Raw genomic sequence first — 17,441 nt, 5'->3', positions numbered from 1 at the left:
GGGCAAATTTTGGCTCATCAATTAAATATAATTTCTGCTAAATGAGACCCAACCACAAGCATTCAACCATGAGGAGCGGAGGACTGGTTGTACAAGAGAGGAAAGCACGGCTGATTGTGTACTGAACCACCCTCTAGCCAATATAAAAAAGGTTGCAGTTCAGTTTGCTTGTTTCCCCCCCCCCCCCCCAACCCCCTGCACACACCACATCCCTATTCTTCCCACCCACCCAGCCCTTCTCCGCTTGCTCTCCCCCTCATCCAAATGAGGTCAATCGAACAAGCAATGCTTAAGTATTTTAGCTGAAGGACTGAAGTCAATTCCCTCTGAGAAAACACATGGCCACTGTGGTTTTATAATATGTTCCAGAACACAATGTTCGCTGTGGAACATTGCAGAGTCAAAGAAAAAAAAACTCCAGGTTTTTGGAATGTTTCATGGAATGTGTTAGGATCAGAACTTCCAATTGGTCTATTTCCTGTAGGACTATAATGAGGCTTGTTAAAAAAAAGCAGTACAAAGTATGTGGGAGTTAAAACAAGTTCACATGGGAAATATGAATGGCTTACACACAAACCTTGGATAGCTTTGCTAAACAGCTAGTTGGGTTGTTATTCAAAACCTACAAGGGACCAATAAAGTCAATTAAAAAACAGCAGTCTGCTGGGTGGAGAATACGACAGGATTTATGCTTCATGTCCTTCAGAGGCTAAAGATTTTACTATTAAACTGCATTATTTCCCCTGCAGAGCAGAGACAGAGTATGCGTTTCTCAATTTTCCTTCTTGCAAAAATGCTGACTGTCTTCATTAAGTGGAGCAAAAATTGTTTGGGGATTTCTTGAACTCAGTGTGAAACCCTGGCTAAATGGCTTGTAACCATTTTCTTTAATTTGATGTTAGAATGATTGTACGACAAACAAATTTTTCTTCCACAGTCATGCTTATGGTTTTCAATTAGGTGCAACAACAGTGTAGACACACGGCAGTCTGCCAATATCCACCCAGCCTGTTGTAGCAGGGAGAAAATGACCCACTGGAATGCCCATTTCATAACATTGTGCAACCCACCCACCCACTCCTCTCCCAAACCCACCCTTAAAATAACCCGCAACCACCATCAACCAAGGCAAATCACATTGACAATTTGCTCACTGTCTTCCTTCAGGATTGTGAAATGAAACCACACTCAAGCAGATTAGTCTTGGGCGGCACGGTGGCGCAGTGGTTAGCACTGCTGCCTCACGGTGCTGAGGACCCAGGTTCGATTCTGGCCCCGGGTTACTGTCCGTGTGGAGTTTGCACATTCTCCTCGTGTCTGTGTGGGTCTCATCCCCATAACCCAACAATGGGCAGGCTAGGTGGATTGGCCACGCTAAATTGCCCCTTAATTGGGGAAAAAAGAACGGCATCTTGTTCCCACCGGGTATATTGTTCCCATTAATTTCAATTGTTTGGACATTCTGCTGAGGGGGATGATGAGTTCATAGTTTCCTCGTTTGGCCAGTCAAGATTAAACTGCTTGTTTCAGTTCATAGAATCCCTGCAGTGCAGAAGGAGGCCATTCGGCCCATTGTGTCTGCACTGATCCTCCAAAGAAGCACCCCACGTTGGTCCACACACCCGTCCTATCCCCATAATCTCACCTTAGTGTCTTTGGATACGAAGGGCCAATTTATCATAGCCAATCCATCTAACCTACACATCTTTAGACTGTGGGAGGCAACAGAGCACTCAGAGGAAACCCATGCAGACAGGGGGAGAACATGCCAACACCACACAGACAATCACCCAAGGCTGGAATTGAACCGGGGTCCCTGGTGCTGTGAGGCAGAAGTGCTAGCCACTGTGATGCCCAAGGCAGCGGTGCTAATTATTGTGCCACCATGTAGCCCAAGGCAGTAGTGTTTTTTTAAAAAGTTTTTCTTTAAATTTAGAGTACCCAATTATTTTTAACCAATTAATGGACAATTTAGCGTGACCAATCCACCTAACCTGCACTTCTTTTGGGGTTGTGGGGGTGAAACCCACACAGACACGGGGAGAATGTGCAAACTCCACACAGACTGTGACACAGAGCCAGGATCAAACCTGGGGCCTCGGCGCCGTGAGGCATCAGGGCTAACCCACTGCGCCACCGTGCTGCCATCCAAGGCAGTAGTGTTAACCACAGTGCCACCGGGCTACTATATTTAAGCTTTTCCACTCACAGTTTGCGACCCTCCATTCCAAAGGGGCATTATCTTCCCGGCAGCCTCTAGTGTTTTGCCAGGTGGCGGTTCACTCTGCATCAGCTGAGTTCATTTTGGTGATCTATCGCACCACAGCAGGAATCACAGCTAGTCTTTACCACGCCCAATTTCCAAACCAACTGGATGAACTAGCAAAGAGAGGCCTGTATCATGAGCAGTAATCCTTAACCTTGACTTAGACCCCTTCCTCGCCACCCCTCCCTAACTCAAGAATGCTGAGTCAGAGGCTCTTTCACACCCACTCCCAGTGGTTCAGTTCGTAGCACTAATACTTCTGAGTCAGTGACGGTTAAGAGTTCAAATCTCTTGATCTGTGCTGAAGCAGCAGATGAGATGTGGTAATTTCTTCATTTGATAAATTTTATTATTTTGATTTATAGTTATTGTCTGCTCATTCAGGTGGAGTTCTCTAGGTTGACGAACCGTGATTATCCAGGACTGTACCATAATTCGGCCTTTGTCTCTTATCGCGGGTCATGCCTTCCCAGGACATGTTTTGTCCCAGAATCTGTCTGCTTTGGCCAGTCTTTGTGCCTGAGCATGCATCGCCCACTATTCTTTTCCACATGCTTCGGCTTTGGAAGTGATTTGTGTTCGGGGGTATCAGTGCGTTTACGAACCGAGACAGACTCGTTAATTTGCTTCCTGAATCGTTCCCGGCTCTGGGTCACTGTCCATGTGGAGTTTGCACATTCCCCCCTTGTTTGCTTGGGTTTCGTCCCCAAAACCAAAGATGTGCAGGCTAGGCGGATTGGCCACACTAAATTGCCCCTTAATTAGAAAAAATGAATTGGGTACTCTAAATTTTAAGAAAAAACATTTAAAAATTTGCTCCCAGAAAGTTGCTGACCCTCGGGTTCTCTGTTATTTGTTCCTCTATGTTTATCCCTCGATCAAAAACAGATTATCCAGTCATTATCACATTGTTTTTTCATTTTTTAATAAATTTAGAGTACCCAATTATTGTTTTCCAATTAAGGGGCAATTTAACGTGGCCAATCCACCTAACCTGCACATCTTTGGGTTGTGGGGGTGAAACCCACGCAGACACGGGGAGAATGTGCAAACTCCACACGGACAGTGACCAGGGCTGGGATTCGAACCCGGGTCCTCAGCACCGCAGTCCCAGCGCTATCCACTGCACCACATGCCACCCTCATTATCACATTGTTGTTGTGGGAGCTTACTGTGCACAAATTGGTTGCTGTGCTTCTTACATTACAACACTTCCAAAGTACTTCTTTGGTTGTAAAGTATTTTGGGATTTCCTGTGATTACAAAAGGTGCTACATAAATGCAATTCCTTTTTTTCATTACCATTGCATCATAGACAGGGACTGGGGCCTCCCTGACCTGGATAGTTCTGTTCCAAGCCAGGTAATGTAATTCCTGGTCCACCACTAGGGGGAGCAGGTTGACAGTCCTTTAGACCAGAATGGAAAGTGGTGGTGTATCTGTGAAACCGAATTCGGTTTCTCATTAACTATATCAGAGAGGTGCGAATTGTAACCCTGACATCCATTCAAGAGCCAGCCTGACTTGCCTGAAGTTCTGATGTGCCATGCTGGGGATTTGAAAATGCAGCTGCATGTGGCAAGTTCTCCAATTCAACATGTCCACTCAGCAATAGCTACTTGCCTCACAATGGAAGACCGTGAGTAATGTTCCACCCCCAGGTCCTCTGCCCAGATACACCAAGTGGAGGTTTTAAGAGTACAGACCACAGTGGCAGCCGATTGAATCCATTTCCTTGCAAACTGGAAAGGGTTCAGGCCTCACATAGAAATGCAGAGAGAGCGAGAGTGAAAAGGAAAACAGCATATAGCTCAAAGGGAGAAATCCCCCCAAAAAGCCTATCCGTTGTACTGACACTTCCACATCATGGCTTTGGGCAGGCATTGCAATGAGCAACTGGCAGTATAACTCAAGAGTGGGATGTCCATTTGGTACACTGAGTGGAGGAATCAATCCTTGGAGGAATACCCGCGCACCATTTTGACGTGTACAACATCACAGTGTAGAAATACATTTTAAAAGCCACTCGGGTGGGAGCTCTTAATAAGTAGGGAGGGAATGAACACTTCCACCCACTCTCACTACATGGTCATGGCCTGGGTCTTCTTTGTGCCTGCCTGTACTACTCGCAATAAAACTCAGGTCTTCTAACATGTGCATCATGGCTCCATTTGCCTCAGACTACAATCAATGAACAAACTGTGCTCCCTCCTCCATTGCCTGTTTGAATGACTTCTGATGTAGTTTGACGTTGTGATATTTGCAAATTAGGAAATTGTAATCTCTATTTGTTTTAAAAGCGATGGCAAAACCTGGCTTCTGTTTCTCGTAAATAAAAATAATGGTTTTATATTTATGCCAGTGTTTAAATTGTACTGTCGGCAGGCCTAATTCTATCTGCAATACAATTAAAGGAACTATTAGTCAAAAACTTTCATTACATCCCCATAATTGGCTTTTTATTTGTGTAATCATGTATGAGAGATTCTAGCACTATTAAACTTAAAATTCAGAGTGATGGTTTTATGTTCCATTGAATTAACTCTTCAATTGCTTGTTTCTATCCATCACAAGGGGTCTTTACAAATATGATCACCACAAGGGCAGTCTCATGAGAATCAGAGTTTTAAATATTCATTCAGGCCCTTGGGGAAAAATGAAACTGTAATTCACACTAATGTGTTTGCCTATCCAGAATGTGTGCCCATATGTACATGTTTTCCACATGTGAGAGCAATGTGCGCATGCCAGTGTGTGTTGTTGTGTCTCTTGTGTGTATACACATATATGTGTAACCATACGTATGGATGCATGTGCATGTGTGTCCATGTGTTTTAAGTCTCCGAATGTATGTATTTGTATCATTAAATCTTCTATGTACTTGTACTGTTGTTCAACTAAGGTCTTGGCAGAAGCATACTCAAGTACCCAACAGGCTGTGTGCTTAGAAGGCCATTGGGGGGACAGGGTTGATGGGTTGATGTAACAGCCAAAAGTGGGTCTTCACTGCCAAAAAGCAGTGAGCATATATTTGGCCCTGGCATTGACTACAAGTGCCAAACTCATAAAACAGGAGTTAGTGTTTGAATCATAGAATCTTACAGCACAGATAAAGACAATTCGGCCCACCACATCTGTGCCAGCTCTTTGGAAGAGCTATTTACTTTGGTGCGACTTGGTACCACGATGCTGGTAAAAACACCTTGAAGGGGGAAGAGAGTCAGGTTATAAAGTAATCGTCACCAGATCTAATCCAGCCCAGGCTACTGATGAAGGGAACTGTTAACCTGTCTGTTAAGTTAGCTGATCTCAGCTGGAGAGGTGCCCATGGCAGTAAACATGCCAGTGTCTCTTGCATGAGGGAGGTTTAGCAATCCCTTTTTAAAATCTAAATTTAGAGTACCCAATTATTTTTTTCCAATTAAGGGGCAATTTAGCGTGACCAATCCACCTAACAAGCACATCTTTTTTGGGTTGTGGGGGCGAAACCCACGCAAACACGGTGAGAATGTGCAAACTCCACACGGACAATGACCTAGGGCTGGGATTCGAACCCAGGTCTTCAGCGCCGTAGGCAGCTGTGCTAACCACTGTGCCACCTTGCAGCCCTGATTTACCAATCCCGATCACTAGCCACAGCCCCTGCTTGTTGAGGCCAGGATAACCTTGACAATGATGTCTCTTCACAAGTAAATAACTGATTGAGTCTGAACTCCCGGGCGCGAATCTCACAGCCCTGCGCCGGGCCGGAGAAGCGGCGCAACCGTGCCACGCCGCCAGCGCGCGATTCTCCGAGGTGCGGAGATTCGGCGCCATTTCCGTCGGCGCGTTTGGCGCAGCGTGAGTCGCGGACCGCTGTACAAGGCCGGGCTGCCGGTTCTCCGGCCCAGATGGGCTGAGCGGCCACGCAGAAAAAGCAGAGTCCCGCCGGCGCCGTCCACACCTGGTCGCCGCCGGCGGGAATTCAGCACGAAGGTGGGGGGGTGACCTGTCTGGGGGTAGGGGAGCTCCGTCCCCGGGGGGTGGGCTCTGTCCCCGGGGGGGGGGCTTCCAATGGGGTCTGGCCTGCGATCGGGGCCCTCCAATCGGCGGGCCGGCCTCTCCCCCCCTTTGTTGCGCGTCCGGCCCCAGAATCCATGCGCCATGGTGTGTCGGGGCCGGCGCGTTCCGTAATGCCACCGCGCATGCGCGGGTTGGCGCATCGCCACTGCACATGCGCAGGTTGGCGCCGCCCCCAGTGCGCGGCAGGAAGTGAGGCTGGAGCGGCATGAACCGCTCCAGCGCCGTGCTGGCCCCCTGTGGGAGACAGAATCGCTAGTGCCCACGCCAGTTTTGCGCCGTCGTGAAATTTGACAGCGTTCACGATGGCGCGGACACTCCGTCCCGCAATCAGAGAATCGTGCCTCCCAGGTCTGGTTCAGGACGTTTTCTTAGTTGAGGCAGCTACTGATCTCCTGTTTATACCTGTGATTCCCAATGGGAGCCATGATGGTAAGGAATTGCTGCTCATCCCTAACCCAGGTGCACCCAGGGCAACTGTGGTACCTTCACTGCCAACAGCATACAAAGGGCATACTGGGAGTCTAGCTGAGTACCAACCTAATCGGCATGGTTCGGATTCACATGACATGGCAGTCTGACCCACGGAGTCAATGGGGGGAACCTATGGGCTGCCCAGTAACAATTCAGCTAGGTTTTTAGGAGGCTTAATGTCCTCAATGACCTTCAGAGAGTTACATTCAATCGTATGCTTCTGAGGACTAGGGGTGGTCTCTTGAATATACGCACAAAGAATTCTGCAGGATCCCAGGAACATAATTATTTCCATGTGGAGTTTGGAGTGAAGATGTGGGCAAATGTCTGCACGGCTGCATCCAGACACTGGCATAGTTCACACAAGTCATTGTATTGTTGAAATGGGCAAGCCTGCACACCACGGAGAAACCAACCCACACTGTGTCAATGCTGCAACTTCCCTTTATTTTCAGCTGGTCCCCACAACCTCCTAACTCTGCTAACGCACGGCTAACTCTAAGTACTTCCTTCTCCTTCACTCCTGTATTCCCAGCACCTCTCCACAAGCAGACATGATCCCAGATAATGAGTCTTGGCAGGCTATTTTTGATCATGGGGGCATCAATGCAATCAAGCCTAATTCCATCTCTGTCTATTTTCGACACACACGTACATGTATTCCTGCAGTAGTGATCCAGGATGAGAGGGGGAAGGACAGAGGTGCAGAATGCAAGACGTCACAGGAAGGAAACACATCTGTGACTCGGACTGACATAGAGTGCAGATCAATTGGGGATTAAACCAAGGACCCCCGAGAGCTCCGCAACCCTCCGTTCCACAGCAGCCAGTGCATTTACCAACAGAGCCACTGGCAGAACAATCAAATGGAACGTTCAATGTGACAGCGAACTCTGAGCAGGTGCATTGGGAAGAACCAACCAAGCAACAGTGGTTACAAATACTACAAAGGAGCAAAGAGTAAAGGACCACCAGCCACTCCACACCACCAATAAACTCCCAAAAAACAAAACCCCATGGTTATGGGCTGGCTTACCTGTGTAGATGAATCGACCGGGAGTCCCTTTACAAAACTGTTTCGACTTGTAGGACAGTGTGACTTCCACCACGCCAGGAATGTGCCGGGGAGGGGTCTGCACCCTAATTGCATGTGGGGTGATTAGCTGCAATAAAGCACAGTAAAAATGCCATCAGCTATCAGGTGATATTCTTCAGCAGCACTTCATTGCCAACTTTCAGTAAACAGGGCTTTCTCAAACTCGCAATAAACGTGTCACTGCCCTAATACTCTGTTGATAGAATGCACATTAAAATGTACTGACAAGAGTATTAAAAGTGTTTTACAATGCAGTTGTAAAGCAATTAACTCTGTATTCTCCTGGTCTGATGTGGCTTGGCTGACTTCCTGCCCTGAACACAATGTGCAATAGACGTAGATTCATAAAAGTGTTTTATCGAAACAGGTTACTTTATTTTTGAATACATTCTTTAGAGAATAAGCGGGAGGAGATGATGAGGGCGATCTGGAGATATTTCCTTTCTGTAAATTAACAGGTATCTCCCTCATTTCACACATTTGTCTCTGACAGCAAGTATTAGCTCTGCGTGGGCATTAGATGCTCTTGGATCAGTGCCAATAAACCTCAGGTGCTAGTGACAGTTGGGCCAGGTATGATTACTTGGTCCTGCATGGGCCTGGACCCTGGGCCTCGTGATAGGGTGACCAACTCTGGCTGGACATATTCCAGGAAACCTCAGCGGACGTTATGTCACAGAAAGCCAGCAGTGTAGCGAGAGCAGGTCTGGGAGCGTTTGAAAACATCAACTGATTGCCAACGGATCATCTCTGTCTGAAGCATCTCCCTGCCTAAAGAAGGTAAGATGAGACGTGCACGATATTCTGGCAATTGGCTCCCACCCTAAAGGAGGGCTTAAGAAGAATTCTTAAATTCCCAGCTCCAGCTCTGACGACCCCTGGATCATTTAAAGGTTCAGGTCAGAGCTGTTGTAACCAATCAGAGCCGCAGTAGGACAAAGTTGCACTTTCCAGCGAAGCGGCTGCGTCTAATCAGCAGGCAGCTGGATTGGGCATGCTTTTAAAATTAGGGGTCGCCCTTATAGGACAGAATTGAAGAGAAATATTTTTCTCAGAGGGTTATGGGACTTTGGAACTCTGCCTCAGAAGGTCTTGGAAGTGGTGCCACTGAATATTTCTTTTTAATAAATTTAGAGTACCCAATTCATTTTTTTCAAAATAAGAAGCATGGCCAATCCACCTACCCCGCACATCTTTGGGTTGTGGGGGCGAAACCCACGCAGACACAGGGAGAATGTGCAAACTCCACACGGACGGTGACCCAGAGTCGGGATTCGAACCTGGGACCTCGGCGCCTTGAGGCAGCAGTGCTAACCACTGCGCCACCGTGCTGCCCTGTCACTGAATATTTTTAAGGCGAAAGTGGATAGTTTCCTGTTAGGCAAGGGAACCAAAGTTTATCAGGGGTGTACGCGAATGTGGAATGCGAAACACAGTCAGAGCAGCCATGATCTTACCAAATGGTGGGGCAGGTTCGAGGGGCCGAATGGCCTACTTCTGCTCCTATTTCATATGCTTGTATGTCTAAATGTCCAGCAAGCACTGACGATGCAGTCAACAACACCAAAAAGGCACACCGACGTTAAAGGTGGCCCAGATCAAACAAACACAGACGAGAGAAGAAAACTCAACCTTGACAGTGCCTTCTCCCTTTGCCACTGATGTGGTTTAAAAATCTCCTGGAAGGTTTTCTTTGGCCAATGGAAAATTAATACCGATTCCAGGATATTCCCGGCTATTCATGGAAGGTTAACAACCCTACCGCGAGAGGATTTGGCCTGCCTGTATATCCTTTACTTGCTGCCTTCCAGGACCTTTAGGACCACCAGTTAATCAAGATCACAAACCTCTGAACAATTGTGCTTCAGCAAGCCTTGCACATGCCCAGTTATTAACGTCTACTCTGATTCTGGTTTGCTGTTTAAATTGGAAGAATTTGACAGTGAGGAGACCTAATAACCTTTGAATAATAGGGACTCCGTTACCTGGCTGGGTGACAGATGCACACGCTTACCCGTCTAGCTAGAGATTGGGGAGATTTTTAAAATATTGGATAAGAACACAAAATTAAAAATTAATATGAAAACATTCAAGAATCAGTAAAGTTTACTCCTGAAGTATCCTAACTAACTTAGCCTAACAACTAGCTGCATTTTGAATGCTCCTTGACTCAATTAATCATTCTGGCAGATTATTCCAAATATCTAGCCCCGATTTTAACATAACCCATCCAGTTGGACTGACGTAGGAAGGACACGAAAGGACTTCCGGTGACGGCGGGCAGGAGGCAGCCGCACATTCGAGGGCTCCCGCTCAGGAATAGGAATTTCAGAGTTTTAACGGCCGGTCCAGGGGGCAACAGAGGCTGAAAAGGCTGTAAGAAGGCACAGGAGGAGAAATGTCCAGGTTTGGGAGAAAAACGGCCATGAAAAAGGGGGTTAACGGAAGTCCGCCGTGGAGTGAAAAAGTCAGCGCAGGAAAGCAGAGGCTGGAGCACCAGGGGACGCCGCATCGCTCACAGCAGAAGAAATGACCCAGGTGATGGAGGTGGAACTTGAAAAAACAGTTCACAAAACACATGGAAGCGATGAAGAAGGAGATGGGGTGGTATTGAAAGTGCTGGTGGAGGAGGCAATTGCCCCGGTGAGGTCGGTGGTATTGAGCGCAGTAGCGGAGGTATGGGAGCAAGGTGAGGTGCTGAAGGAAGTGGAAGAGGCATTATCGCAGCACAGCGATCGACTTACCTCGATGAGGAAGGAGTTGCGGAGGGTGATGGAGACCAACAAGGGTCTGTGAGCCAAAATGGAAGACCTGGAAAACAGATCCAGGTGACAGAATCTGAGGATTGTGGGTCTGCCCGAAGGGGTGGAAGGCCCGAGGCAGACGGAGTATTTTGCCACGATGTTGGCGAAGCTATTGGGGGAGGGGGACAATCCTTCCCAATATGAACTGGATCGGGCTCATCGATCATGGAGGCCTATACCAAAGGCGAGTGAGCCGCCAAGTGTAGTAACTCTGTGTTTCCGTAGGTATAGCGTGAAGGAGAAAGTCTTGTGCTGGGCAAAGCAGAAACGGGTGGTGCAGTGGGCTGGAGCTGGTATACGCATATATCAGGACTTTACGGTGGAGCTGACGAGGAGGTGGGCAGCCTTCAGCCAGGTGAAGAAGGCACTGTACATCAGTAAGGTGCAGTACGGCATAGTATATGCAGCTAAGTTGAAGATGACCTACAAATCCAAGGACTTTTATTTTGGGACGGCGGAAGCAACGGGGGAGTTTGCGAAGGCAGAAGGACTGTGGCTGAATGTGAAATGGTCGTGTACCGATGTAGCCTCATGTAATTTTATTTTTTTCACTACGTGTTGGTGTCTGTGCTAAATGAGTCGACGCTGTATATATTTGGACAAGGGAGGCAGCACGTTGGCGCAGTGGTAGCACTGCAGTCTCACGGCGCCGAGGTCCCAGGTTCGATCCCGGCTCTGGGTCACTGTCCGTGTGGAGTTTATACATTCTCCCCGTGTTTGCGTGGGTTTCGCCCCCACAACCCAAAGATGTGCAGTGTAGGTGGATTGGCCATGCTAAATTGCCCCTTAATTGGAAAAATGAATTGGGTACTCTAAATTTTTTTTTTTTTAAATATTTGGACAAGGGAAGAGATGGGACTTTCATTTGCAATGATGGTTCTTTGGGGCTTGGGTGTGAATGCGGGGTTATGTGCTAAAGGGGATTTTTTGGTTTTCCTAGGACCGGGCAAGGGGGAAGGAGACCCAGGCGGGGGTCTCCACGCTGGCCGGTTTAAGCCAGCTAATGAACGGGAGTGAGTGGGGGGAGGGGCTGCGGCCATTGGAGCCTGGTAGAACAGGTTTCGGTGAGTCTAACCAGGGTGAAAAGTTGGGGGAAGGAACCGAGGTTGGGGGGAGGAGTTTACAAGAGGACTTGGAAGGGAGGAGTCTGAGAGGGGGTGTGGGGGGTGTGTACAATTCATGGGTGTCATTCACGGTACTCTTTCGGGGATTGGATGGCATTGAAAGATAATACATGGCTTAGAAAGGGTGGACGCAAAGAAACTGTTTCCGTTAGGCGAGGAGACGAGGACCCGTGGGCACAGCCTTAGAATTAGAGGGGGTAAATTCAGAACAGAAATGCGGAGACATTTCTTCAGCCAGAGAGTGGTGGGCCTGTGGAATTCATTGCCGCGGAGTGCAGTGGAGGCCGGGACGCTAAATGGCTTCAAGGCAGAGATAGATAAATTCTTGATGTCGCGAGGAATTAAGGGCTACGGGGAGAATGCTGGTAGGTGGAGTTGAAATGCCCATCAGCCATGATTGAATGGCGGAGTGGACTCGATGGGCCGAATGGCCTTACTTCCACTCCTATGTCTTATGGTCTTATAATATTAGGAGGGGGAGATTGGGGGGTGGACTGTATATGTCAATGGTGACCATAAGCGATTCCTGATTCCCTTTTCTTTTTTTCTCCTTGGGAGGTTTTGTTTTATTTGATGCTTATATTGTCATGCGGGCCGTTGTTTGGGGGATGGTGGGAGGATGGGATCGTTGTTGTTAAGGGGATTGACATTGTATTCGTTACCGTTTACTGTTTATTGGTGGGGTGTAAATTCTGAAGAAAATGTGAAAATGGAGAATAAAAATATTTATAAAACAAAAGGTGTGGGAGGGACACACACCTGATTCACACCCTGCTTGTTGAAATCAGTGGCGTGTAAGCTCACGACCCAAATGATTTCCACTTGTGTTGGGAGAGGGTTAGGTTAATATCGGGGCAAAACACTGAGTGAAATCATTTATCCTAATTATTAGTTCTATATTTACTTTTCACAAATTTAAATTTATGTTCTCTGGCCATACTGGGCTAATTTTAATAAAATAATTAGGACTAATAATATTCCTGGTTTAATATGTACCAACGTGCTGTGGGTCTCCTATGATATTGTTCATTTTGAATCAGAGATTTGCTGCTTTCTAACAGTAATGTTGTGAATACCCAGCGGGAGATAACAGCAGGTCCACAGATTTAGAAATTTCATCTATATTAAATGCTGATCTTCATTTTTACCGGTGCTTTGGGGATTGAATGCTAAAGTATCTGTCCTTTATTCCATGAAACATGTCAATGAGTAGCCTTTATGTTATAAATATATTCTTTTATTCTTCTGCTTCTTTTTATTCTTTATTCTTTTATATTCCTTTTCGTATTTAATTCTTACCTTAAAGCTGAGAATACACAGAAAAATCTCATGCAAAATGTATCAATTGGACGTTGATGGTAAACGGCATTGGCTTGGGCGAGATATCTTTACACAAAGTGCTAACTATAAGCTGAAGGCATATCCTACAACTGCAATGATTACACGACTGTAGAAACTTTAGAAGGCGTTAAAATAACATGCTCGAAAGCTTCCCAAAGCACACTAAGCTGATCCTCATCCTAATTTTGTCTTTTAAAAGCATCAGTTGAGTTTTGAAAGGGACCAGGCAGTCTGTAATTATCACTTGGCTTTCGTGGATAGCTGGAATTGTAGATATTCCAATTACCGAGACCAGTACAATAGGGCACGGAGATAGAAGGAGATATATGCAGGCAGCAAAAGGTATGTACTTAAAGCACCTTTCCTCCAAATTTCACATGTATACGAGTTAAACTCTTAGTTAAACCTAGCAGAGTAGGGCATTATATGCAAACATATTTTACAGTTAAGTATTTGTTTGCTCTTTATAAGTATGTGAAAATCTAACAATAGATCGCATGTTTCTTTCACTCTTTTCTAATTTAGGAAACATTCACCAATTGTTGTAAATGTATAGAATTATCATCACTTAGTAATACAGAACATTTAAAAAAATTTAGAGTACCCAATTAATTTTTTCCAATTACAGGGCAATTTAGCGTGGCCAATCCACCTAGCCTGCACATCTTTGGGTTGTGGGGGCGAAACCCACGCAAACACGGGGAGAATGTATAAACTCCACATGGACAGTGACCCAGAGCCAGGATCGAACCTGGGACATCAATGCCGTGAGGCAGCAGTGCTAACCACTGCGCCACCGTGCTGCCCACAGTAATACAGAACATGAGTATTGCTGTAAAAAGAGACATGTTGTCAAAGCATTTCATCTTGCATTCATCAGGATAGACACAAGAATAACAAATGTATTTGTCCTATGAAGAGAGATTGAGCAGTTTAGAAGAATGGGAGGGGATCTAATTGAGATATATACAATGCTAAAGGGGATTGACTGGGTAGATATGGAGTGGATGTTTCCCCTTGTTGGACATTCTAGAACAAGAGTCCATAGATTTAGACTAAGGAGTGGCAGATTTAAAACAGAAATGAGGAGGAATAGCTTTACTCAAAGGATCGTGAATCTGTGGAATTGTCCACCCAAAGTGCAGTGGATGCCAGAAGACTAAACAAATTGAAGGAGGAGATAGGTAGGTTTCGAATTAGTAGCGGGATGAAGGGTAATGGAGAGCAAGATGAAATCAGCCATGATTGTATTTAACTGCGGGTTCGAGTGACTGAATTGCTGTCTCCTGCTCCAGCTTTTTATGTTCTTATGTAAATGTTCACAGTAAGAAGTCTTACAACACCAGGTTAAAGTCCAACATGTTTGTTTCAAACACTAGCTTTCGGAGCGCAGCTCCTTCCTCAGGTGAATGCAATGCTCCGAAAGCTAGTGGTTGAAACAAACCTGTTGGACTTTAACCTGGTGTTGTAAGACTTCATACTGTGCTCACCCCAGTCCAACGCCGGCATCTCCACATTATGTAAATGTTAAATAGGAGTAATTATTTATGAGAAAGGATGCTGATTGGTTGGTCAGGTGACTCTGATTGGTCGAAGCATTGCCATGGATAATGCATCAGGGAACTACTGACCCCAGGCTTCTGCCTAATTCAGAAAAGCGCAATGCCTGGGACATGCCTGTGCCAATCAACACTGATTTTCTCTTGCACTATAAATTGTTGTTCCCTTTGAAATTTGGCATCCTTACATCTGTCATGATGAGTGCAAAATAAAAAGCTTCAATAGCATGTCTTTTTTTCAAGCAATACACAGAATTGCACTTCATGCATAAGGCACCAACAGTCACTGGGTTTCTCCTTTGCCTCCTCACTCAGTTGTCCATCATTTTACTGGGTGCCAAGGTAATGAGCTATATATAGTAAGTATACAAGCTTGGATACTACAGAGGTTGCTGGATAATAGAGTGAAAGTGTAAATTATCTTTCCCTTATCTGTTTCTGAGATCATCTACGATAGCCAGAATTGCCAAGACTAAATCATGAAACAGTAACCAAGGAGGATTGAACCAACCCTCACTCACTTCCACCTCCATAACATCACTCATCTCAGCCCCTGCTTTAGCCCATTAGCTACTATGGCGGCATGGTAGCACAGTAGTTAGCACTGTTGCTTCACAGATCCAGAGTTCCAGATTTGATTCCCGGCTTGGGTAACTGTCTGTGCAGAGTCTGCACTTTTTCCCTGTGTCTGTGTGGGTTTCCTCCGGGTGCTCCGGTGTCCTCTCACAAGTCCCGAAAGACGTGCTTGTTAGGTGAATTGGACATTCTAAATTCTCCCTCCGTGTACCCGAGCAGGCACTGGAATGTGGCGGCTAGGGGTTTTTCACAGTAACTTCATTGCTGTATTAATGTAAGCCTACTTGTGACAATAAAGATTATTATATCATACAACACTTATTCCTGGCTTTATTACTTCCAGACTCACAATTTCCATTGTTCTCCAGTCCGGCTTCTCAGTTTCCATTTTACAAAAACTTGAGCCCATCCAAAACTCTATTTTAACTGGCACCAAATCCCATTCACCCATCATCCCAGTGCTCACCGACATTCATTGGCTCCAGGTACACTAACTCCATGATGATAAAATACTAATCCTCATATTCCTAACACACATAACGCCATCTGTAACCTCCTCAGCCCCTCAACCTTCTGAGAACGCTGCATTCCTCCAAAAGGCTAACCATTGGCACTTGTGCCATCTGCTGCCCAACTCTGGAATTCCCCACCTAATCCTCTCCATCTTTCATGTCCTCCTTTCAAATGCTCCTTAAATCTTACCTCTGTCCAAGAATTCCTCACATCTCCTTCCTTGACTCAGTGTTAGATTTTGTCTAATATGAAGTGCCTTGGGACATTTTACTACATTACTCCATGGAGGCGTTGAGACACTGGTATTGTCATCTGACTGGTAATCCAGAGACCCGGGCTAATGTTCTGGGGACGTGGGTTCAAATCCCACCATAGCTGCTGGTGGAATTTAAAAATGAAACTAGTTTCAGTAATGGCAACCACAAAACTATCATCGATTGTGGTAAAAACCCATCTAGCTTACGAATGCCCTTTGTGGAAAGAAATCTGTCTGTCCTTACCCTGTCTGGCCTACATGTGACTCCAGACCCACAGTAGTGTGGTTGCTTCATAACTGACCTCTGAAATGACCTAGCGAGTCACTCGGTTTAAGGGCAAGAACGGGCAACAAACGCTGGCCTTAGCAGCGATGTCGACATCCCATTCAGGCCCCTTATTCAAAGCGTGTCACTGCGAGTGCTGGGAGACACATGACTATACACGCTCACTAGGGGACTTTCTTCCCTTTTGGGAATATCATGCCCATGTCGTAATTGTTAAAATAACTGTGATGATGTCCCCTTGATCAATAGAAACGCAGGAGGTCATTTTCCAGCAACAGGGAACCCCAGCCATTGCTAGTGCACATCTGAAAGCATGGGTATCAGACAGCGTACAGCGCATGCCCCTGATCCAGACAGCCTGCTACATTTTAACTGACCTGTGTGATGAGAGAATTGATGAGATGAGATGGGGAGGGGGCGCGTTTTCCACCCTGCCCCATTTTACCCTCCCATCTATGTTGGGGCGTGTCGGATTAAAATGATCCCCCCCCCCAAAAAAACAGTGGAGATAGAGAAAACAAGGCTGTTTAACTGGCAGCGAATCCAAATTGGGCAACGTAGAATCTGTGGGCTTTCCAATTGACGTGGTCAGAAAATGCGACAAAGGGATGGACATGTCCAAGAACTAAACCTGGGAGCCTGGGGAAGGTGGTGCGGATCCTTACAGCAATATAATTGACCTTTTGTTGCTGTGAACTTGCAAAACTGGCCGGAGACAGAGCTGGAATGAGAAATCAAGCCCCTACCCTCTGCTTGCTTCAGTGACAGAGGTCGGAGGAATCATCACCTCAAGTCAAAATGGCTGCTGATGTTGCTATGGATACCAGCCCACAATATAAAACAGTGTCTCTGCTATATAAATAGACAACATAATGGATGGATTCCTCAACAGACTCATCATGTTGGCAAATTAAAAACTTGTTTAACATTCACACATATTTGCATAATATGTATTACAGATATCCCACTTCCGCCACCCCACGCCCATCCACCACATCATCTGGTCCCTACACTTCCTCTACTTTCAGAGGACAAGACAAGGCAGTGCAGCCTGTGTGTCTCAGCATTAACTGGCAGTACCGCACTG

General features: G+C 46.2%; 1 protein-coding gene across 5 annotated transcripts in view; it reads right to left on the bottom strand.

Moving 5' to 3' along the window:
* The window catches only part of ebf1a (EBF transcription factor 1a), a 489,857-nt gene that overhangs the window by 154,367 nt on the left and 318,049 nt on the right, over positions 1-17,441 (bottom strand). For all 5 annotated transcript variants that reach the window (XM_038795284.1, XM_038795286.1, XM_038795285.1 and 2 more), the window contains exon 10: positions 7,836-7,962. In XM_038795284.1, the coding sequence (XP_038651212.1) occupies positions 7,836-7,962 (127 nt within the window). The remainder of the gene's footprint in view (positions 1-7,835; positions 7,963-17,441) is intronic.

This window comes from Scyliorhinus canicula, chromosome 4 (genome assembly GCF_902713615.1).
Source record: "Scyliorhinus canicula chromosome 4, sScyCan1.1, whole genome shotgun sequence".
NCBI lineage: Eukaryota > Metazoa > Chordata > Chondrichthyes > Carcharhiniformes > Scyliorhinidae > Scyliorhinus > Scyliorhinus canicula.
The sequence above is the reverse complement of the archived record's forward strand: the minus strand, read 5'-3'. Positions and strand labels throughout refer to the sequence as shown.